The sequence below is a fragment of the Zasmidium cellare genome, assembly GCF_010093935.1.
Source record: "Zasmidium cellare ATCC 36951 unplaced genomic scaffold M409scaffold_32, whole genome shotgun sequence".
NCBI lineage: Eukaryota > Fungi > Ascomycota > Dothideomycetes > Mycosphaerellales > Mycosphaerellaceae > Zasmidium > Zasmidium cellare.
The window spans coordinates 257,187-278,664 of NW_022986976.1; the positions used below are offsets into that span (position 1 = coordinate 257,187).

A 21,478-nucleotide genomic window follows, 5' to 3' on the forward strand; every position below is an offset into this window, starting at 1 on the left:
GAGGGTCAGTCTGTGAAGATCACGTTAGCTCCACTAGCCACTTCAATGTGCCATGCGAAAACGTACGGGACGTGGTTGATGAGTGAGAGCGAACGTCGAGATCCAGAACCACGTTGGCTTCAGCTCCCCCTGCCGACGGTCATGTGCTCTCGAGTTTAGCCGAGCTTTAGGCGACTGGTCTCCGAGATGCCCCTCCAATGTTATCCTCATTGCCTTCTTACATGACACTGCAATCGGTCCCGCAAACTATTGTTGATGCAGTCTGTATGCAGAATGGCTGACAATGTAGCGTCGCAAGCTATGAATGGACCGGACGTCCGCAACTTCGAAGGCGAGAAGAGCCTCGAGGAGCAAGACGCCTATGTCTCGCTCACATACGATCCGCTCGATGCACAAAAGCAGATGGCAAGAGTCAAGAGCGCCAAAGCAGGCGCAGTAGTATTATTCGCTGGTGAGTGCTTTCTCCATTCCTCACCTACATTCGCGCTGACTCCGGCATCACAGACAGCTAAGTAAACAAACTCTCATAGGTTGCACTCGCGACTCCTTCAACCAAAAGACCGTCACGCACCTCTCATACTCCACCTACGCCCCGCTCGCCTTGAAGACGTTACAGAGCATATGTCGCCAGATCCATCAAGAGCACGCCCTCGTGAGCATTGCAGTGACGCATCGACTGGGAAGAGTGGATATCGGCGACGAGAGTATCCTGATCGCCGTCTCTGCTCCGCACAGGAAGGCAGCTTGGCTGGCTGGGGAAGAGTGCCTGGAGAAAGTCAAGGCCAAGGTTGAGATTTGGAAAGAGGAATGGTTTGAAGATGGGGGTGTTTGGAGGAGTAATCGAGATGGTGAAGAGGGTTTTCCTGTTGTGCAGCCGAATGATGCCAGAGGGTGATGTTGCGAGCAACAAAGCTGCGGAGGGTGGCATCTGATGTCCACGGAAGGTTGAGAGAACCGGGGGTTGCAAAACTAGAAGCATGGTGTATGCCCACGAACCACTCCCCTGTCGTACAAATTCGTGAGTAGGATCATCCCATCGCCTCCCCCTCAATACTCACTCTCTCAAACAACCATCCTCATCTTCAACATATCCCTCCCAAAAATCTCCTCCCTCCTCGCCACCAACTCCTCCACATCCCACGTCGCGCTCAAATACCTCCCACTCAACCACTCCGGCCTCTCCCTCAACAACCACACCAAAAACGCCCCACACAAATCGGCCTCATCACCACACTTGTCATTCACCTCCGCCGGCATCCCCGGCGGCGGCTTCGCATTCCCCACCATGCCCGGGTGCACGCTATAACACACCACACCCTCAGATCCATACGTATCCGCAATCCACTCCGTCAATCGATTCCCCGCCAAAGCAGAGATATTGTACGCCACGGGTCCCCCGCCGGTGAAATGCGAGCCGATACTGGAGACGTCGACGATGGTCTTCGCTGTGGAGGTTTTGAGTATGGGGAGGAGGTACTTCGTCGTGAGGAAGCGCCCGGTGTAGTTCACGTTCATGATGTCTTGGACTTGGCTGAGGTTCATGTCTTCGATTTTGGAGAAGGCGGTGGGGTCTGTGGAGACGAGGCCCGCGTTGTTGATCAGGACGTCGAGACGGCCGTTGAATTCATCGTGGATGTGGCTGGCGAGACGTTTGACATCCTCCTCGGAGTCGACGACCATCGCGACAGTGGAGATCTTCAGCGCCTTGTTTCGTGCAAGACGAGAACAGGTTTCAGCCGTGTCTTTCAATGCTTCCCTCGTTCGTGCAGTGAGAACAAGGCCTGCTGCGCCTGTTTCGGCAAACATCTTTGCGATCTCAGCTCCGATGCCTCGACTGGCGCCTGTGATGCAGATGACAAGTCCCTCAGGCAGAGTCTGATTCTCCGGCTTCAGTGATGCCGGAACAGAACTATGCAGCGTCGACGTGAAATTGAAGCCTGACCAGACAGGAAACTTGAACGCCATTGAGAGGTATATGTTGCTTGAACCGTTTGGTTTCTTGTTGTTTAGGTGAAGGTGCTGTTGGTTGCAATTTGCTATACAGCTTCAAGGCAACAACGTCGACTATATATATATTAGTACTTCAATATATTGACATCGGGTCTAAACAGCCTGGACGGAACCGAGCTGCGCGACGCCGATCAAGCCCAGGTATTTCTGTACCTTCTCAAAAGGGGTTGGCGCCGGATGGCAGCCTCATATGTCGCCCGAAGAAGTTCTCGCTTGAAGTGGTGCCATCAAAGATCCTTGACTATGCTGATGATATGTTACGGCCTGGATGGTGGGGTCTTGCCGATTTGTTGTCAGGGTTGCAAAGGGGCAGGTAGATGGGGATCGCCCATCGTTTCCGTGCGACATGCCTCGGTGGGGAAAGAGCGTATTCCATCGTATTGCAGCGCTTTACGGCAGGGGATTGTGATCTAAGCAGGATACAAGTCCACTCCAAGGGCTTCTTCCAGATCGTCTCACGCCAGCACGTACTTCAGTTAATGTTGGTCCGGCGAAGGAGGGGGTTTGAAGGTGATTACGATGTCTTCGTTCAGTGTGTCTCCTTGATCTCCGCTCAATGCGTTGTGGTACTACAGCAAGCGGCTCTGTGGCGTACAGCAGCAGACCGCAGGCATGTCATATAGGCTTCTCAGGAACCGCTCATGTCGCCGCAGCCTATGGCAGCCTACCATTCGATGGTGCTAGATCAGTGATGCTGTGATGCTGCCTCGCTCAACTTTGCTTTCACATAGATTAGGCTCTGATGGACTCGTTCTTCGTACTTGCTTCGCTGCTTGGGAAATTCTACAGCGGATCCTCCTATGGTGGTGGAATCCTGAGTTGACTATTCAATCAAGCTTCTCCATCCATCACAATGCTGTAACGGGGACTTTCCTGAGGCAGGGGCCCCGAGGAATAATTGTTCTCCACAAGTGGTGGTTCCGTCAGATTCAGCCCAAACGTCCAAGTTCCCAACATGCCGAGCAAGTCGCCGGGGCAGAACCATAGCCATATGGTCTTGTCGACGCCAGTGATCGCCACAGGGATTTGTGCCTGTGTACAGTTTCTGGTAGAATGGCTTCGGAAGAGCCATGCGGTCGTGCCGGTAACCGGGTCCGGGACAGAAATTACATCTGGCTCGTTCTTTGTTCGTTCATCAGATTGCAACTCTGGGGATCTGTCTATAGTACCAAACCATTCCCACGGGTCGGATGGAGCGTCTTGGAACACGAGACAGCAAGGACGGCCGTCAAAGTCGAAGGTCAAGTAGATTGAGAAGTCTCGCATCGCTTTGGGGTGGCAGGTCATTGTGGCATACGCTGGCTCTATCGGATCGCCGAAGTCCCAAACAAACCCTGAGGCGCAGGGACTGACATGGGCGGGGTTGAACTTTCGACGGTTGGAGAGTGAGAGACGAATTCGAAGACTGCCCGGTACAACTGGCAGTCGAGGTGATGCTTGAATGCGGAAACCGTGTCCAACATGTGGGCTTAAGCCGCACTGACGGATTGCGCTTGCTTGGTCTTCATTGGCCCAGAGGAGCATGAGTATTCGATCCTTTCTCCAATCTGTGTAAGAGATCGGTATCCTTGCAACGCCAACTCTGTAGAAACTGTATTGCCACTGTATCTTTCGAACGAGAAGTACGTGGAGCGTCTGGTCGTCGCCGTCTTGCCCAATGAAGATGCCATACGTCTCGAGGTCAAATCGCACGACGATTGCGTGGACCTCAAGACCAACATTAGAAATCCCTAGTCGACACACCGACCTTGAGCAGTAGGCCTCCTGTCCCTTGAGAACATTGAAGTCAGCTGGGGATCTGGCGAGCAGGCGCATCTCTTCGTTGTCGTGCCCCCAGCTCAGAATCGTTGTGTCACTACTGCGCCGCAGGATCTCCTCTTGTAATCTTTCGAATGCCCTCTGGCCTTCCCCGTACAATAGTGGCATATTGACATTGAAGATTCCCATCAGGCTGTATGCGACGTCTTCAGATCTCGTGGCGTGGCGATCTGCGGCCCAGGACATTCTCTCGCCAACGGAACACTCACGTACCGAGCAAGAACCTGACAGCACATCTCGATCCACCCCAGTGATATGGAAGAGAGTTGGGATGACGCCGTCTTTCGAGCTGAAATGCTCCCAGTCATGGTCATAGAAGTGCACAGATTTTGGTGCAATCAGCTCTTGCAAAGTCCACGATCTCGTAAACCAAACACTCCCCCTGAACTCCTCATCCAGATTCGGGCCAACATGGACGTCCTCGAGATATGCCAGACACACTTTCGCCTTCTGGTACCATGCAAACATAGAGTTGATCGACTCCGAAAGTTCGGCACTGCTTCTCTTGTCAATGCAGCAAGTGTCGATCCAGACGTAGTCGACACCATAATGGGCAGAAACCCGACATGCACCGAGCAGCTTTCGATATTCTTTCTTGTCCTTGTCGGCGCGGTCCTTCGCAAGCTCCTTGAACGTCAGCTCTTCGTCGGTCCATCTGTGCGACAAGATAGCGTAAGGCGGGATCGAGCCTTCGACAAACTCGTGGAGTTTGAGCGTGTGGATGTTAACAAGACGCATTATCCTTCACTCGCTCATCGCGAAAAGAAGAAGATGATGTTGGTTTGGAAAGATGAGAAATGCCTTGGTTCATATGGGCTGTGCGGTAGAACTAGCACTGCCGCTGGTGGCTTGCAGCTGCAGCAACGCCAACGAATTGCGATCGGCGGCAGGTGTCAAAGCTGAGTGAAGCCTGAGGCTACAATGAGGCTCGGTCTTGCTGTTCATTTCATCTACTTCTACGGACAGAAATTCTCATCCAGCTCCTTTGCGCGTCAAGCCGATTGGCCTTCTGCTTCGTCCTCCCCACCGTCTTTGTCCTGCCACTCAGACACTTCCGCGACTCCTGCAACACTGGCTGCACTGGCTTGAACGATACCGTCCACGGCACCCACACCCCAGCCACCCATTGCAGCACGCTGCAGCGTTGAGAAGGCCAGTGGCGTTCCAAAGGCCGATTGGAACGAGGCAGCCAGCCAGCCTGTATCTTTCGGTAAGTCTTTTTTCTAAAAAATGGGGAGATGAGACATGAACATACCGGTAATGGGTCCCTCAATTCCAAATCCCAGCGCGAAGAGAGTAGGCGTAGCGACGAGACTGGGAGAGACAGCCACAAGCAGACAGACTAGCTGGAGTGTGGTCGTCTTCGGGTTCTCCTTGATGTAGTCGATGATAGCTGCCGGAATCTGATCCCATTGAAAGTCTTGAAGTCCCTCGACCAAGTTACCGACTGCGTTCTTCATCTCGTCGAAAGCTCCAGAAGCCTGTTCGGCCACGCCACCAGCAGCTTTCTCCAAGAATTGACGAGTATGCTCCGCGACTTCTTTCGCTTTAGCCTCAGCGTCCTTGATTGCTGCGTCACAGTCTTGTTGTGCTTGTTGGCCTGCATCACCAAGAGCCTGACCAGCTGCCTCTGCGGCAGCTCCGCAATCTTGTCCTGCCTGTTGACCAGCTTCATCGAGTGCTTTGGCTGCTCCGCCAGCTGCCTCCGCGGTATGGCCAGCAATGGCCTCGCAGTCTTGTTGTGCTTGCTGAGTCGCATCACCGATCGCTTTAGCTGCGCCTTCGAATGCACCCTGCACATCGTCCATCGTCAGTCCTTTTGGTGTTATTTATCTTCGAGGCGTTCGACATTGAAGCTCGAAGAAGCTTGGTGAGCGGAAGTGTTAACATAGGCGGCGTTCGCAAGCACTAGTGCGTTTGGTCTTTGGGTCACATGCAAGATGACGATTGATTCTGTCAATGCAAGCAGCACTTCTGTCTAGCTTCACAAGATGGCAAGAAATCATTACTTCAACTTGCACTGAAACAGAGAACGTCATCCCTCTTCGTTCCAGGACACTTCCAATCCCAATGGTACTACTCGGAGTCAAGATTCAGCCTATTTCACCGTACGGCATCGAAGTACTCAAATGAAGTAGCCCAAGACTGAACCACAACCACTCCAAGTCCCGCACTCCCATCATCACGTGTCCTTCGTCGCCCCTCCCCACCCCCTTCTCATCAACCGCCAAACTCCCACCAACCCACGCACAACAGCCATCCCTCCTCTCACGACTCTATTCAGAGCCCGTCCGGCCCAACCACCAGCACTGGCGCCCTGTGCGGCGTGGAACACCCAATCTCTGGGAAATATCGGCCGGAACGTAGAGGCCACTAGACCTAACCAATACGTACATTAACGAGGTTCGATAGCCAAAATGGCAGTCTGGGAGGTCTTACCAGCAGCTCCGAACCCGAGAGTGAGACCGGCGGGGATCCACGCTATGGCAGGGAAGAAGTACGCCGTGATGCCGAGAACGTATGAGACGGTCGCGAGGGGGTTGGTATTGATTGCTGTGAGGATTCGCTGCCACAAAGTTGGTACTTCTGGATCGATGAGGTTCTTGATGGCTGCGATGGCGTTGGAGATGAGAGACATTGTGTGCGTTGTGGTGATCTTCGACGTTTGTAGATGGAAGGTGTAGTTGTTAAGCAAGGAGCGAATGTCGGCGAAGAGGATGTAGCGAAAGGCGACGAAGTGATGCGAATCGCCTTTCATGTTAAGGGATTGTTGCCTGGCTAGCGAATTACATCCTCACTCTCGATCTGTTGATCTGCTCATCAGTCCTCCTGACGTTTTCTCGCTGTTGTACAGCCGCACAATAACACACAGCCACACCAGCCAACGTACGTCGTTGAAGACCTACTCCTCAACTTCTCGCTCCATGCACATTCTCATAACCGTCAACAACACCTCAACACCACCACCACCTCAACCCTCCAACACACTCCGAATCTCCCCTTCACTGTACCCAAGCACATACAGCACATCCTTCAAACTCCCCGAATTCAACCTCACCGGCGCCGCCACCTGCACCTTCGGCTTCGCATTGAACGCCACGCCCAACCCCGCAACCCCCATCATCGGCAGATCATTACTACCATCGCCCACGGCCACAACTCTCTCCCTCTCGATACCTTCCTTCTTCGCCAAATCCAAAAGCAACTCCCTTTTCTTCTCCCCATGAATAATCGGCTTGCCCGGCACAAGCTCCCCCGTAAGAACACCCGCCATCTCATCGGCAACGAGATGATTCGCAAACGCATAATCCAGTCCAAGAGTTTCTTCCACCCATTCCGCGAGATTGATGAAGCCACCACTAAGCACCGCACTCTTCCATCCCAACCCCCTCAAAACACGCAACAACTCCCCCGCCCCCGGCGTAAACGTAATAATCCCTTTCGTCTTCAAATCCTCCCATATCGTCATCGGCACGCCCTTCAACAACGCCACCCGCGCCCGCAAACTCGCTTCGAAATCCGTGTAGGGCTCCTCGCCGCGCATGGCCGCTTCGGTGATGGCGGAGACCTGGTCGTAGCAGCCGACGGCGCGGGCCAGTTCGTCGATGACTTCTTGTTGGATCAGGGTGGAGTCCATGTCGAAGATGGCGAGGCCGGGGTGTTTGTGGGCATGGTAAAGGTTTGAGGGTTGGGCAATGATTTCGATGTTGTGTCGGAGTTCGAAGGAGTGCAGGGATTGGATTTGGGTTTTGCAGTCTTGTAGAGTGGAGGGTTTGGAGATGGGGATGGACATTTCGGCGACGCGGCCGGTGGTGGCGTTTTTGTCTTGTTGATCCAGGAATTGTATTTGTGAGTTTTGTGTTGACTCTGAAGTGTTGGGTCCGGCGAATTGTTGTTGGATGTGGCCTGCGATTTCTTGCCAGGCTTCTGGAGAGCGGTGTCGGTCCTGCTTGCAGAACACAATGGCGATGACGGCTGAGTCTTGGGCCATTGTGGTGGAATTTCGCAAAGCCAATCGTAATTCCAAGCTTCTCTAGGGAGCGTTGCCTTCAATATGTAGCGAGCGAATGCGGTGTTGTATTTGGGATCGAACGATGTTGCACTCACCCAACTTTTTTAAAGGTGAGGTCGATCTCCGAGAAATCTTGTTATGTAAGCAGCACGTGGGAAGACACGGGCTTTAATGGTACTTCATTCGATATATTATTTTTCGTCTGTACACAATCTCTATCTACAAGAAAGGTACTCCTTCTGCCACTTCATCATTCATAAGACCATCAGCTCTCATAACCTCGTCAATCCCCAAATCCTCTTCACTTCACCTGCCCAGCTTCCGCACAAGCCTGCTGCGCCGCAGGACTCAACTCTATCAGACTCTGTATGCCAGAAACGAACACAGCGTCCAGACGAAGCAAGGCAAGGTTCAGTAGGTCGCAGCTTCGGCTCTTGATTCTGAGTAGACTTCGCCAGGCGTTGAGCAGGGCGAGGCACTCTTTCGCATCGGTCACCATCGGCGAGGTGACGAAGAGTTGGAGCATGAAGGACGATGCGATCGTGAAGTTGGTGCGGGAATCTGGAAAGCGGGGTAAGTATTTCGTTGCAATGCAACATGTAGCATCGACTTACAGCTGGCCCAGAAGGCCTCCAACTCTCGTGCGTTCAAGCTTTCCAAGAACTCTGAAATCTCCTTAGCGACAGCTAGTGCACCAGTCCGCAACGCAGTGACAGCCGCAGCATTGGCATCCGTGACCCTAGGCCTCAGCATTGCGCGGAAAAGTTCGATCTTGGCGGTTATGTATGCGAGTTGCAGGGAGCCACCTCCGTCTAGTTCAAGCTGCATCGACCTTCGTCGACCGCTATCAGGCGAGCCAATGGAGGATGTACCGTTGGGCTGATTTGGAAGCAGTCCGGTTGGTAGCATCTGATACCACTCGGTCAGCCGAATTCGCAACGGCTTTGCAACTTCAAGCGTCGCCTCCAGACTGGCGTGCAGCTGCCGCGTGGCCCTGAGGCTGAAGAGATCTTTCAAGATATCATCCACAATTACTGTAAGCTCACACAGCTTGATGAAGTGGTGTGCAGTAAAATCGGCCTTGCCTTCCCCAAAGTCATCAACCTTGCGGTCTGCCTCAGGGAAGTCTTCTTCAGTCAATGGCGGTACATCCCAGTCATCTGCCTGAATGTGACTGCTTCGTCCAAAGTTGAGAGCCAACCACTTGTCCTGAATGAACGTCGCCCAGGCGAGTCGCTTGCGCTGCTTGATCTCCCACGAAGGAATCGGCCAATCTGTAGGATCTCGGTTAAGACCTAGCGCTTGCGCAATGCTGACTGCCGTGGTCATCATGACCCATTTGAATGGAGTGTCGCTCACATGCCTGTTGGTTGGTCGCCGCTGCACGAGGAGCAGTAAAGTCTGCATCACCGCGATATTTGGTGTGTGAAGCAGCGATTGACACGACTGCCACGCAATCTTGAAGAGAGCATCCGCGGACGGTGGAGTGTACACTTCCACACACAGCTTCTCATCCCAAGCACAAAAGGGCAGAGCGTGACCGTATATCGCAGCCAAGACGCACGGCGGCACCTCTCGAGGCTCTTTGACCCCAGTTACATCTCTTTCACCACCTTCGCGACTCAGAATCGGGAAGTATGGCTGTACATACTTGTAGAACAATCGAATGAGACGCTTCCCTATGTCATCGCCCACGATGTCCTCGAGTTCTCGTCGCCATCTTTCGCTCGTCTCAGATCTGTCCAGCGGCTGCGCTTTCGAGGCCAAGGCGTTGTGCTGGATCATGAAAAAGGTTGGAATACTGCTGTCGTTGTCGGCTGGACCACTGCTCATCTTGCGCATGCGTATTGACTGGAAAGAAGCTTCGTTGTATTCGTCGAATCGGTACTTGGAAAGTAGGTATGGGTCTGACTCTCCACTCAACCCAACCATTTGCGCGTTGGAGGAGTTTTGGCGATCCAGAGATGGCTCGCCGCTGGTCGAATCGAAAGGTAGCTGCAGGTTCGTGGGAAGGACTGCGTCTTGCGATTGTGGAGATGTCGTGTCTATGGACGATCGATTGTGATTGTTGTGGTGAAATTCGGGGAACGCATTGCCGGTCGTAGAAGCAGACATAGGCTCGAAGGTGTCGAAATGGACCGGTTCTTGGTACAGCTGGGGATCGAACGGAAAGTCTGGAGCCATGCTGCCTTGGAGAGACATGCTGGGCATCTGAAACGGAGTCATGTTGCTCTCCCAGGGCATGATATCCTGCTGCATGTCCATACTTCCCATGCCGCCGTTTCCGAATGGAGTGGCATCCACACTGTTGCTGCTTGAATGCTTGAAGACCCCATCTTTGTGTACGTCTCCGTTCTGCTCGTTGGGTCTTCTGCGCTTCGCGGGCGATTCCACAAACGTACACTCCTTGTTGTAGCGAATGCACAACTCGCAGGGAGGCGCACTCTCCAAGTGGCAGGCGGCTTTCTTGTAACGACAAAAGTCGCATGGCCTCTTGTTGCGTGACTTGTATGCTCTGGCGCGGTCGGTTGCGGAGTCACCCCCGGCAGGAGCTGGGGTGGCGCTTTGCTGCTGCTGAAAGGACGGCATATGGATAGGCGCGTGGTGGTTGTTCAGCGGCGGCGGAGGAGGGTAGGAGTGGTGGGACGGGAGGGCCATGGTGGTGGTTATGAGGGCGATGAGGGCAGTCGGCTTGGCGGGGGAACTCGCGCCCCCAAAGACCCGCAGTTCGCGAGGACTAGTGCATGGATTGCGTGCAATTGGGAAGTCGGGAGGGGACGAAGGAGGCTGTCTGGCCTATCCGAGCAGCTGCGAGCGTGAGTGAATGGACGCGACTCCACCTGGCGCGGTGCCGATAGCGGCATTGACGAGCACCGCACCAAGCGCTGCACTGATACGCACCGGCAATCGAACTACCGCGAAGCTCACAATGACAGCTCCAGTTGCGGCATGCCTACGCGCCAACGGACAAGCAGATGCAACGAGAGGAAGGAGAGGAGGAGGAGGAGGATGTGGTAGCGTAGTGTAGCGCAGTACCTGGCCGACTGACTCTACCGAAGATATGCAGTCAGCCATCGCCGCCGTAACTTTTATTCTCCTCCTCCTCACCACTACCACTTCCATTCGCAAGCATACCTCCTCCGAGGCCGTCAGCACTTTGGCGTGCGCCTTGACTCGATGCAGCCTGACCCCGTCGACCCCGTCGTCGTCGCCGCCCCAAAGATTGAGGAAATGCATTGATAAGATACCACGTGCGGGTCCACTGCCATGCGGTGCAGATGGCAGACGATCTTGTAGCAACAACCAATCACCGCCGGCCTCTCCGCGTTGGTTACCTGAGCCAAACTGGCGGGATTGATAATGGGAATGGCTAGCAGGCGCCACACCTCGTCTCGGTATATCTTATTACCACCTCACCCCAGTCTCGACGTTGCATTCAAACACCGACACAAGACCTGACTTGATCCTGTCACTTGTGCGAGCACGCCCTGCGCCGGCTTCGCTGCACCCTGACGCCAATCCACCTCGTTATCATGCATGAGATACGCCGCCGGCCGACTCTACCGGCCCGGCGAAGACGTATGTTGGCCGAACACCAAGACCCCACCTCTGCATCATGATTGAGCTTCATGTGAAAACACAAGTCCCAATCAAGCAGGTAACCACGCAATCTTTCCTCTTGGCTTGAGGTTTCCTTGCTTTCAGATCATCCACAACACGAGACTTTCTTTCGTTCTTCCCAATCGCCACCCAACACCTTCGATAAGCATTATCAAGCTCCTTTCGCCAGGATCCAGGGTCGAACAACATTAGCCTAAGCACAGCTTCAAACCTCCTAAGCCAGGCTGTCACGATCGAGACTCCATTAGCACAATCATGCCACGAAAGATCAAAATTGCAGCAGCCCAAGTCGGTACTGTACACCGGACGTCACCCCGAGAAGAGACATTGAGTCGACTGCTGCAGTTGCTCGGAGATGCAGCTTCACAAGGTGCTGAAGTTGTACTATTTCCTGAGACAACGTTTACGACTTTCTTTCCCCGGTACTTGATCGAAGATGAGGCGGAATTGCAATCTTTCTTTGAACATGGCGATGTGGCTACCGCTCCTAATACCAAGCCGCTGTTTGATAAGGCGAGGGAGCTGGGGGTTGACATTTCCGTAGGTATGTGGACAAGTCATCTTGTTTCTCATTTCACTTCAGAAAGACGACTGTCGTTCGTGCCTTCGTTGCCTGGTTGTCGTGCAAACATACAAGATCAGCTTCCACTCCAGGATCTTTTTACCAATATCTCTCTTGAAACCACAAGTCTAATGATCATTACCAGGCCTCGGCGAAGCAACAGAAGATGGCCAACACTTCAACACCAGCATCTACTACCACTCCAAAACCGGCTCCATCCTCTCCAAATACCGCAAGATCCACCTACCCGGCGACTTTGAACCTTTCAAAGACCCCAACGCCGTGAATCAAGTAAGCCATATCACCTCTCCCATCACCATCATATAACCCTCTCTAACACATCCATTCCAGCTCGAAAAACGCTACTTCCTCCCCGGAAACCTCGGCTTCAACGCCTTCCGCGTGCCCAAGCTCGCCTCCAACAGCGAACCCATCTTCGGCATGATGATCTGCAACGACCGTCGCTGGCCCGAAGCCTGGCGGTGTCTCGGCCTGCAAGGCGTCGAAGTCGTGTTGTGCGGATACAACACAGCCGGATTCGCACCTCACCTCTGGGGCGCGGATGTCTCCCAGACCCCCGAAGCAGCCGAAGCCGACGCCCTCTTCCACCACAAGTTAACCATGCAATCGAACAGCTACATGAACGCCACCTTTTCCGTCTGTGCTGCGAGGTGTGGGATGGATGATGATAAGTACAACCTCATTGGGGGGAGCTGTATTATCGATCCGGAGGGGAAGATTCTCGCGGAGGCGAAGACGAAAGGTGATGAGGTTGTTTTCGCGGAGATTGATCTGGATGCTTGTCGGCAGGGGAAGACGAGGACGTTTGATTTTGCGAGGCATAGGCGGGTGGAGCATTATGGGCGGATTGTGGGACAGACGGGGGTTGTGGAGCCGCCGAGGCTGGGAGGGGGAACGACGACGAGGAGTACGAACGGGACGACGACGACAAATGGAGACCCCACCGCGATTACGAACGAAGGAACCCCAAAGAAGAAAGTCAACATCCTCCTCCTAAACCCCAACTCCACCCCCAGCATGACCACCACCTGCCTCACAACAGCCCAACCCACCCTCCCCCCCGACGTCCACCTAACCCCCTTCACCGCCCCGGCAAAACTCTCCCCAAGCGCAATAGAATCCTCCTTCGACGCCATCTTCTCCGCCTCCGCCTGCGCCCGCACCCTCCTCGCGGACCCGAACCTCCCCTCCTACGACGGCATCCTGGTAGCATGCTACTCCGAACACCCGCTGATAAAACTCCTCCGGGAGGAACTAGAAATCCCCGTCATGGGCATCATGCAAGCGTCTATCCTCTTCGCGTCGACGCTAGGGGCGCGGTACGGCCTCATCGCCACGAGTCAAAGGAGTAAAGGAAACCACGCCCTGCACCTCGCGCACGACACGTCCTGCGCGGGCATCAGCAGCGTCGACCTCGGCGTTCTCGATCTCGAGCGCCTGCCTCGGGAGGTCGTGATGGCGAAAATGCGCTCCGCGGCGGAGGAACTCATCGCGCAGGGTGCGGAGGTTTTATTGTTGGGGTGCGCGGGGATGAGCGGGATGAAGGAGGCGCTCGAGGAGGCTGTAAGTGGGAGAGGGGTGGAGGTTGTGGATGGGGTTGTGGCGGGCGTGCAGATTTTGAGTGGGGTTGTGAGGATGGGGGGACGGACGGCGAAGGGGGGTGTTTTTAGGAGTAGTAAGGTGGTGAGGGAGGGGAGGGGGGATGGGTTTGTTTAGATGAGGATGAGGATGGGGATGGGAAGGATTGGGTGTTGCTACGCTATGCCATATCTATACTTTCGCATGCTGCGCGCTCGTGTACAAACTTCCGTCAAACTCACACCCCAAGCCCGTCCTTCAGTGTCAAAATCATCTGCTCGTCGAGAAGACTTAGAAATCCCTAATCCCCAAGCCCACCCAGCGCCCTCTCCTGATCCCACACCACAGCCGTAACATTGCCCCCAACATTCACCCTCCCCACCGGCTCGCCAATCAACCCACTCACCACATCCCTCTCCAGCACGACAACACTCTGATCATTCTGCAGCCCCACCGCCACAAGATTCCCCGTCGCGGAAATCGAGAAATGTCGTGGGAAAGATCCCCCTGCGGCCCAGAGTTGATGGAAGGTGAGTTCTCCGCTGTCGGGACTCAGGGCGAAGGTGGAGAGGGAGTCGGACTCGATGATGGTGCCGTTGGATTGCGGGAGGGAGAAGGAGGAGTCGTTGCGGTTGGAGATGACGACGAAGCGGTTGTCGGGGGAGATGTGGATTTCGGCGGGGGCGTTGGTGCGGTGGAGGGTGTAGGGGCCTGTGGTGGGTTGGCTGCTGAGTTCCTTGAAGCTCAAGCCCTTGTTGTCCGGGAGGTATGTCACCGCATACGAAGTCACGGTGCTGGCGAGTTCGGCCACGAGGTAGAAATACGTCGTACTCCCAGGCAATCCAGATGGCGTATAGAACGCCGCGTGGCGAGGGCCTGAACCAGCAGCGGCTTTGAGCGACTCGAGTGTCTTCAACGCCAAACTCTCCTGCTCCCAAGAAAACACTCTCACGACATCCGCGCCCAAGTCCGGCACGAGGATATACTGGCCCGTGGGATCTGTAATCGCCTCATGCTCATGCGGCGCATCCTGTCGATCGGCAACAGGGCCCGGCTGGTCGAGATAGTAGAAGAACTCCTCATTCTCGGTGAAACTGCCATTGTTCTCCAACTTCCACGTGCTAACCGCACTGCCTCCATAATGTGCCAGCGCAATCCCCCGCTGACCCGCCGGTTCGCCGTAGATGATGCCGCTGACCGGTCCGCTGGGAGTGGTGGTGTTCTGCACGGTCTTGAGACTGCCGTCGGTGCTGATGATGAAGGATGCCAGTGAGCCGTTGGAGTTTTCCGCCAGGCCTTCGTTCATGCAATACAGCAGACCGCGGCCGGCGTCGATGGTGAGCCAGGAAGGGTTCGGCGCACAGCCGTCGTTTTCGTGAGTCTTCTCCAAAGTGTATGAGCCATTCTGCTCGCTAAGGTTCAGCGTCGTGATATTGCCGCTGTAATCCGCCACGAAGAGGTTCGTCGCCGACACCGCCGTGGCCGCCATAAGTAATGTGCGAAACATGCTGTTCTGTGAGTGTTGTTCTGTCTCTGTCTCTGTCGATGTTCGATGATGTGCCTGGTGTCTGTCGTGCAACTTGGAAAGAAGTACAAGAGCCTAGAGCGGGCGGCTATTATGTCGAATCGGCAGTCACGAGTCCCCTTATTCCATGCATGTGTCAAACACCCTCAAACCACCACCTTAGTGAAGACCGCCAGACACGCGAAACGTCTTGGGACTTCTTAGCAAACGAAGTCGGGCCGGAATGCCATTCACAAACACAAACACTTCAATCTTTCCCTCTAATCCAAAATACGACGATTTCATCAAGGATACATCTCTCAAAAAGGCCACCGACGCGGTATGAAGAGCGGCAGTTTCACAACAGGCTAAAACCACAAAAGAGAGAGGCAGGATGTAACTGTAACGGTGCCAAGCGTGAGGTTTGGATGATGGACAGGAAGCATTTCCCCTCTCAGACGGTCAGGTGGAGCCGCGGTGCCGGAATCCCCCAAGAAGTTTGGGGGCGTCATGATCTCATGTCCTCGTGCGCGGACAGCGACGAGGCGGGCTTGGTTCGGCGGGTTATTGCTTGATGAGATTATCATGGGATTGTGGGATCGAACCATCGCATCATCTGCCACGTTTTCAATATCGTTGAGAGGACAAGAGAAAGAATGATCTGAAAAATGGACATCACCTCGTCTTCCGGACATCTCTTCATCTCATTCGAATACCGATACACCACATCACCACACCACATTCATCTCTCATCCCGCCACCATCAGTAGCAATACCATATGCCTTTTCGCACCTCAAACGCCATGCATTGTGTTTGCCACTCCCATATCCAATTCATCCCATGACACTCCGCTAGAACGCATCAAACCACGTCAATAGGGTACCCAATGCAAAGCCCATGCCCATCTCATGTGTATCTCCCATTCACCGCCCCGGTCCGTTTTGAACACCATAGTAACGCCGTCATTGATCCAACAAAGAAAAGTCATAGTAATAACGGCTCACACCTTCCTCGCCCCGAACAACGTCAAGCTCAAACTCGTGTCATTGTCGCCCACAGCCGGTGTCGCATCGCTCATAATCTCCCATCGTCGGAGTGGGAAAGGAACAGTCTTCGTCTCGCCCGTTGGTCGTCCGATTGGAGCTTTGCCAAACAGATTCGATCCTTGCAGTGGTGACGCCGGAACGGATGGCCGCCCTTGACTTGCCTGTTGCTGGCTGCCACCAGCCTGCTTCATCAACGCTCGCTGCTGTTGTGAGCCTTGCGGTTGAGGGTGAGAGACGAGTGCTAGCCAGCCGTCTGGTGCCGGGCTATGGCCGAGGATGCACGCCAGGCGAGGGTCTTTGGCCATTGTTGCGTTCGCCTTTGCCAGCATTTGCAGTCCGGCCTCTGGTACTTTGTCAGCCAGTGCAGAGGCTACGTCGAAAATGTATTCGAGCGTCTCGCGTTGACTCTGGAGCTTGGGCTGGACAAGCAATGCGCACAGTCCAGCCAGCAAGTTGCACCGACTCTGCTGCAGAGAATCGGTGACAGGACCTGAGCTCGCAGAGTAGAGCACGGCGAGATGGAGCAGTATCTGCAGTGAGCTGAGTAGCTGCTTGAATGAGTCGTTGTCGCTGGCGTTCTCCAATGCGAGGAGCTGGTTTTCGAGCACCCTGAGTTTGTCAGTTACCGTTCCCATGACAGCAGCTGTATCCTCGTCCTCAGCGGCATGATGTGCAACGTCGAGGATATCCAGGCATTGAGCCGCATCGTTGTCTTCGGTATTTGGTGGTCCACCACTGGCAAGGACACTGCTAATCACCCGCTCTCGAGCCCATTGATATATGCTTTGAACCGTAGCTTGTCCTGCACTTCCAAGAAGTTGCGGCCAGACCTCGCATCCATTAGCAAGAGCTTCTAGCAGAGCCTCGCGAATTCCACTATCGCCTTCAGCCTCTATGAAAGCTGGTACCTTGGAATAGAATGCCAGAGCTGCTGCGCAGTACACCACCGACAGAGGATCCGCGAGTGAGATGATGTCTCGTGCTGATGGGGGCCCGCTTGATTTGTTTTGCGTCAAGTTGAGCATCCTCTTAACCACTCGAGCGCAATTCGCCAAGTAGGTTGGGAAGTGTGTTGCACTGGTTGCAACTTGCAGAGCCTCTTGATAGTGGCTCATGGAATAGAGCAAAGCCAACACATTGAACTCCTCATCGTCTGACTCGGAGTTTGGGTTTTCGAGAGAGCCGACCACAGATGGAATTATGCTACCTGAGCATTCGATGCGACATTGGGCTTGCTGTGTCTTGTATCGAAAGGCTTCGCAAGCATGCAAATTGTCGTTCGCAATGTTCTCGGACACCACCAAGCGCACGATCACGGATGCCGCATTTGGGAGGTTGATGTCCTTCGCCATCTCGGTGACGGCCTCGAACTGTATGCATCCACTGGCGATGAGCGCGCTGATGACCTTGCCATAGGCATTGTCGGGACTGCTATCCTTCAAGCAGGCTTTGACGTGGGTGATTGCCAAATGTTGGAAGCCACCAACATCGACAGCCCTTAACTGATTCAGCCAGCGGCACACCTTGCTGGGCGAACGAGTGTCTGGTCGACCGGGTTTGCTCGCTCGTTGCACAATGCGCACGAATACTCGCTTCATGAGCTGTTCGTCCATGGTATTGCCACTAGCAAAGACCGCATCAATGTCTTCGTCAGAGTCCAAGTTCGATGCGTGCATGTTCACCAGGTTGTCCGAGGCCGGGGAGCAGACAGCCATAGAGTTCTGCTGATCGCACATCGCCAGATCACTCTCTAGAAGTCGTCCATACAGCGCTCTATCCGAGAAGCGTCTCACCAGCGAGGACAGGGCAAGCACCGAGCAGCGATCGAGGGGTTGGGTCGAACGCAGCATGCGATACCTTTGGAGGACTTGTTCCAGCAGATTATGCAAGCATCCGATAGCCGCGAACGTGTTTGCATGCATGTTGAGAGTGTCGCCGAGAGTAGCGAGCAAGGTAAGATCTTCCGTGGACATGGCCGCTCGGGTCACATCCGCCAGTGCTCGCAAGTCGCCGCATCGTTGAAGAAGATCTCGGACAGTGCAGAAACAGTTCAGGCTAATGGCGCCTTCCTTTGCCCAGCTCGTTGCGTACGAGGATATTCGTCGAGCAAACTCAAGCTTGGCAGATTGACTGAAAGTCTCAAGTCCAGCGAAGAGCTTGTCAGTTGAGGAGGAGATCATGCCTGTGATGGGATCGACGTTTGCGACCAACCGACTGATTGCGGTGTTTTCATCTTGCGTGTATCCAAGCCGTCTCATGAGTGTCTGTCGGGTGTTGGCAAGATGGGGGGGAAGCGCTTCAAGAGGTAGCGACGTGAGGAGGCCAGTCAAGAGCTTCGAACTGTCGCTTCTGGTGAGAGCACCACTTCCAATGAGGCACTTCAAGTAGCGGCCAGTGGAAAAGCACCCTGCTCGAGCAAGATCTGCAACGACCCGGTGCACATTATTGATGTCGATGGATTGTGTACTTTCGGTCTTGATGTATTCCATGACCGCGCCGTCCGTGTTGTGACCTCGGTCGTGAAGTTCCGTGATAATCCTCGCCGACAAGTAGACGCGACTCGAGCCTTGTCGATAGACTGAAGCTGACCATTTCAACAAGGCAGGGACCAGCTTCTCGACGTCTTCAACTCTCGCCAGGCAAACATCAGTCAGCTTCTCGACTTCAACGCTGAAGTCCACAGTATCCAAGACGGCGTAAAGGCCAAGAAGTGCGCAGAAGGTATTTTTGGGGGTCTTGTTGAGCGGCCCGCCGAGTCTCTCGTTTCGTTTGGTGATGTTTTGTGCAGGTGTATCCAATTTCGCATCAGTATCGGCCAAAGGTCTGGGGGCCAGAAGATGCTTGTACTTCTCCCAGGTATGTGGGAGAACGAGACATCCACGGTTGGTGACAGCCATGACCACAAGCAGCTTCTTCAAGCGATCTCTGAGTGTTTCGCACGTTCTGACCTGGCCCGTACCAATTCGGTGGAGATTCTCCAAGATAGCGGTCGAGAGCTGCCTTCCTCGCTTTCCAAAGCCAATGATGTCCCTCCAGTATAGCTGCACCAAGATAATCCAGATGGGGAGTCGATCCATAGGTGCCTGCGCAAATGATGTAACGATCCAATCCAGGTAGTGGTCCCTTTCGAGTAGTTTTTCTGCGTAGAAGCTGGTCGCAAGTTTGACAGCATAGTCCATCTTTGATTGCCAATCCGTCTGACCACACATTGCAATGACACCTTCGAGGAACTGCTCAACATGCACCGTCCATTCACGCACCCACTTGCTCTCACCACTGGCTGCGGCAGCTCCACTAACACCTTTCCGCCGAAACGCACGCAACTCGTTCGCTCCAACGCACTTGGCCAGCCAGACCGCACGAGGCATGGAAATGTCCTTGCTCAGACACTGTTCCATAAGCAACTTGCCTCTGACACCATGAGGAATCGTCCTGCTTTGTTTGCGTAGCGGCACACCCGAGTTGGCAAGGTCTCGCAGCCATGCCTCGCGTTTCGTATCGGTGACTGTGACTCGTGGTGGGGGTTTGAACGTTGATGGCGCGGTGCATTTGCCCATAGCTTGCCTCTTTTCCATGACCGACGTAAACAGATATGACAGTGTCTGCAAACCCATGTTGTTCTTTTGGCTCAGGTTCGGCCAGATGGTTGGCTTTGCAGAGTTGCATTCGGTCGAGTTCGGACCTGGTGGTTTGTCAAAGTATCCTGCCTTGACGACAGTCTCACTCATTATATCTTCCGGGTGGTGTCCATTCCAGGGTGAGAAGTCGGCGACATTCTTGGGCGGAGGTAGCCTTGTCGCCATGGGTGGTGGCTCAAGTCCGTTCGCCCGACGAGCAGTTCTGTCCACCACTGTCCTGCGCGTTCGTTGCACATTCTGCTTGTTCGCGGCGGCGGTAGGCTTGCGCAGTTGAGGTAGAGGCGAGCCTGGTGTTGTCTGATGTGCGGCATCCTTCTCAACCTCGGAAGAGGAGTCCCTTGCCTGTTCCTTCCCCAATGCATGCCCATTCGTCTTTACTCTTTTCGCAGGCCTCTCATTCTCATCGTCGTCCAAGTTAATGACATCGGGCGAGGTGTAGACGCTGCCTTGATTGTTCAGAAAGGCAGCCGAGTTTCTGACGTCGGTGGATTTGGCCCCATCTGCCGTAAGATCCACGACGTTGACGGGCTGCGACACGGAGCGCAGATTGCTGAGGCGCGAGGGTAATTGGGGCCTCTTAAGACTATGCTGGAGAGTGTATGATCCGCTCACGGCACGCTGGGGAGGCGGTGGTCTCTGTGTGCTGCCCAGGCCTGATCGGATATCCATAGCACGGGAGCACACCACACGCAGTGCCGGAGCATCTTCAGGCGCGGGAGGGCTGCTATCTCGTCGCCATGGGGGGAGATGTACTGTATTTCGTGGTCCGGTAGTGGCAGCAGTCAGTGAAGATGCAGTGTACAGAGTGGAGTGGGAGGGAAAGGCTGCACAGGAGAGGACCGGGGGCGTGTGGGTGACAGAGTCGAACAAAGGCGCACCCTCGCAGCAGGGCCGGGAGCCGAAGCAGCATCTAACGGATACAGGCGCAAGACGAGCCAACACCACCCAACCTCCGACGCTGCACGCGATTCGCCCGAGACGCCGTGTATCAGGTCACCTCCCTCAGCAATCCACGAATGCAATTGTGCCATCGGACAGGATAAGCCTTGGCCCCAGTTCCCCTTCCTGCGCACTTCTACCTTCCACCCGTCGGATCCCTCTCTCACTGATCACTACTACTACACGGCGTAGCGGTCCATTATTACTACTATCAGTTCGGCTGGCACGTAATCTGCGATGCCGTCGTATGTGTAATGGATCACCGTTTGCCCCCGATCCGTCATCAACGAGTCCACGCCTCCGTAGCGTCCGCCAGTTTTGCCGTCGGCGATGATGAGGATTATTTGATCTTGCATGTCAACGGCGGCGACTGATGAAAGATGCGAGGTGGGTTAAGGCGCGTGTTAAACTGCCTGCATCCTTAATCAAATTCGGCGATGCTCCCACGGCGCTGGACCGCTCCAGCTTTCCATCAAATCACATCAAATCCCACCCGCACATCCCATCAAATGTGCCCGAGTCAGCAGATTGGTTAAAGATCACACCTCAGATTGTCGCTCCGGCGAATCTTGTCCAAAAGCAATCGCAATCAGCATAAGCTGTCGCCAACGAATATTATGGTACATTATTAGCCGGCCGCCTCCTGTGCTGACCATTCGCTCCCACGCTCCTCGTCTCGTTTCGCCTCGCCTGCTGCATGTGGTGGTGAATCCATATCAGACTCTCGG

General features: G+C 54.5%; 10 protein-coding genes across 10 annotated transcripts; 2 read left to right on the forward strand and 8 right to left on the reverse strand.

Annotated features, from left to right (window-relative positions):
* Positions 1-300: 300 nt before the first annotated feature.
* On the forward strand, positions 301-895 carry M409DRAFT_37308 (uncharacterized protein; the record flags this gene model as incomplete). Its single annotated transcript, XM_033810710.1, has 2 exons — positions 301-451; positions 531-895. 2 exons carry the CDS (start codon positions 301-303, stop codon positions 893-895), a joined length of 516 nt encoding a protein of 171 aa, XP_033663993.1.
* Positions 896-1,062: 167 nt separating this feature from the next.
* On the reverse strand, positions 1,063-1,965 carry M409DRAFT_26551 (uncharacterized protein; the record flags this gene model as incomplete). The annotated part of the gene is made up of 1 exon (XM_033808161.1): positions 1,063-1,965. One exon carries the CDS (start codon positions 1,963-1,965, stop codon positions 1,063-1,065), a length of 903 nt encoding a protein of 300 aa, XP_033663994.1.
* A 1,765-nt stretch (positions 1,966-3,730) lies between these two features.
* M409DRAFT_68730 (uncharacterized protein) lies at positions 3,731-4,566 on the reverse strand (the record flags this gene model as incomplete). Its single annotated transcript, XM_033817965.1, has 2 exons — positions 3,731-3,780; positions 3,870-4,566. 2 exons carry the CDS (start codon positions 4,564-4,566, stop codon positions 3,731-3,733), a joined length of 747 nt encoding a protein of 248 aa, XP_033663995.1.
* A 254-nt stretch (positions 4,567-4,820) lies between these two features.
* M409DRAFT_26553 (uncharacterized protein) lies at positions 4,821-5,636 on the reverse strand (the record flags this gene model as incomplete). Its single annotated transcript, XM_033808162.1, has 2 exons — positions 4,821-5,026; positions 5,084-5,636. 2 exons carry the CDS (start codon positions 5,634-5,636, stop codon positions 4,821-4,823), a joined length of 759 nt encoding a protein of 252 aa, XP_033663996.1.
* Positions 5,637-6,223: 587 nt separating this feature from the next.
* M409DRAFT_26554 (uncharacterized protein) lies at positions 6,224-6,586 on the reverse strand (the record flags this gene model as incomplete). Its single annotated transcript, XM_033808163.1, has 1 exon — positions 6,224-6,586. The coding sequence occupies one exon, from the start codon at positions 6,584-6,586 to the stop codon at positions 6,224-6,226; it is 363 nt and encodes a 120-aa protein (XP_033663997.1).
* A 213-nt stretch (positions 6,587-6,799) lies between these two features.
* On the reverse strand, positions 6,800-7,621 carry M409DRAFT_68731 (uncharacterized protein; the record flags this gene model as incomplete). The annotated part of the gene is made up of 1 exon (XM_033817966.1): positions 6,800-7,621. The coding sequence occupies one exon, from the start codon at positions 7,619-7,621 to the stop codon at positions 6,800-6,802; it is 822 nt and encodes a 273-aa protein (XP_033663998.1).
* A 520-nt stretch (positions 7,622-8,141) lies between these two features.
* On the reverse strand, positions 8,142-10,498 carry M409DRAFT_26556 (uncharacterized protein; the record flags this gene model as incomplete). The annotated part of the gene is made up of 2 exons (XM_033808164.1): positions 8,142-8,401; positions 8,455-10,498. The coding sequence occupies 2 exons, from the start codon at positions 10,496-10,498 to the stop codon at positions 8,142-8,144; spliced, it is 2,304 nt and encodes a 767-aa protein (XP_033663999.1).
* A 1,218-nt stretch (positions 10,499-11,716) lies between these two features.
* M409DRAFT_68733 (uncharacterized protein) lies at positions 11,717-13,760 on the forward strand (the record flags this gene model as incomplete). The annotated part of the gene is made up of 3 exons (XM_033817967.1): positions 11,717-12,005; positions 12,169-12,314; positions 12,375-13,760. 3 exons carry the CDS (start codon positions 11,717-11,719, stop codon positions 13,758-13,760), a joined length of 1,821 nt encoding a protein of 606 aa, XP_033664000.1.
* Positions 13,761-13,923: 163 nt separating this feature from the next.
* On the reverse strand, positions 13,924-15,111 carry M409DRAFT_68734 (uncharacterized protein; the record flags this gene model as incomplete). Its single annotated transcript, XM_033817968.1, has 1 exon — positions 13,924-15,111. The coding sequence occupies one exon, from the start codon at positions 15,109-15,111 to the stop codon at positions 13,924-13,926; it is 1,188 nt and encodes a 395-aa protein (XP_033664001.1).
* Positions 15,112-16,127: 1,016 nt separating this feature from the next.
* Positions 16,128-20,721, reverse strand: M409DRAFT_68735 (uncharacterized protein; the record flags this gene model as incomplete). Its single annotated transcript, XM_033817969.1, has 2 exons — positions 16,128-20,454; positions 20,690-20,721. 2 exons carry the CDS (start codon positions 20,719-20,721, stop codon positions 16,128-16,130), a joined length of 4,359 nt encoding a protein of 1,452 aa, XP_033664002.1.
* Between the last annotated feature and the right edge of the window lie 757 nt (positions 20,722-21,478).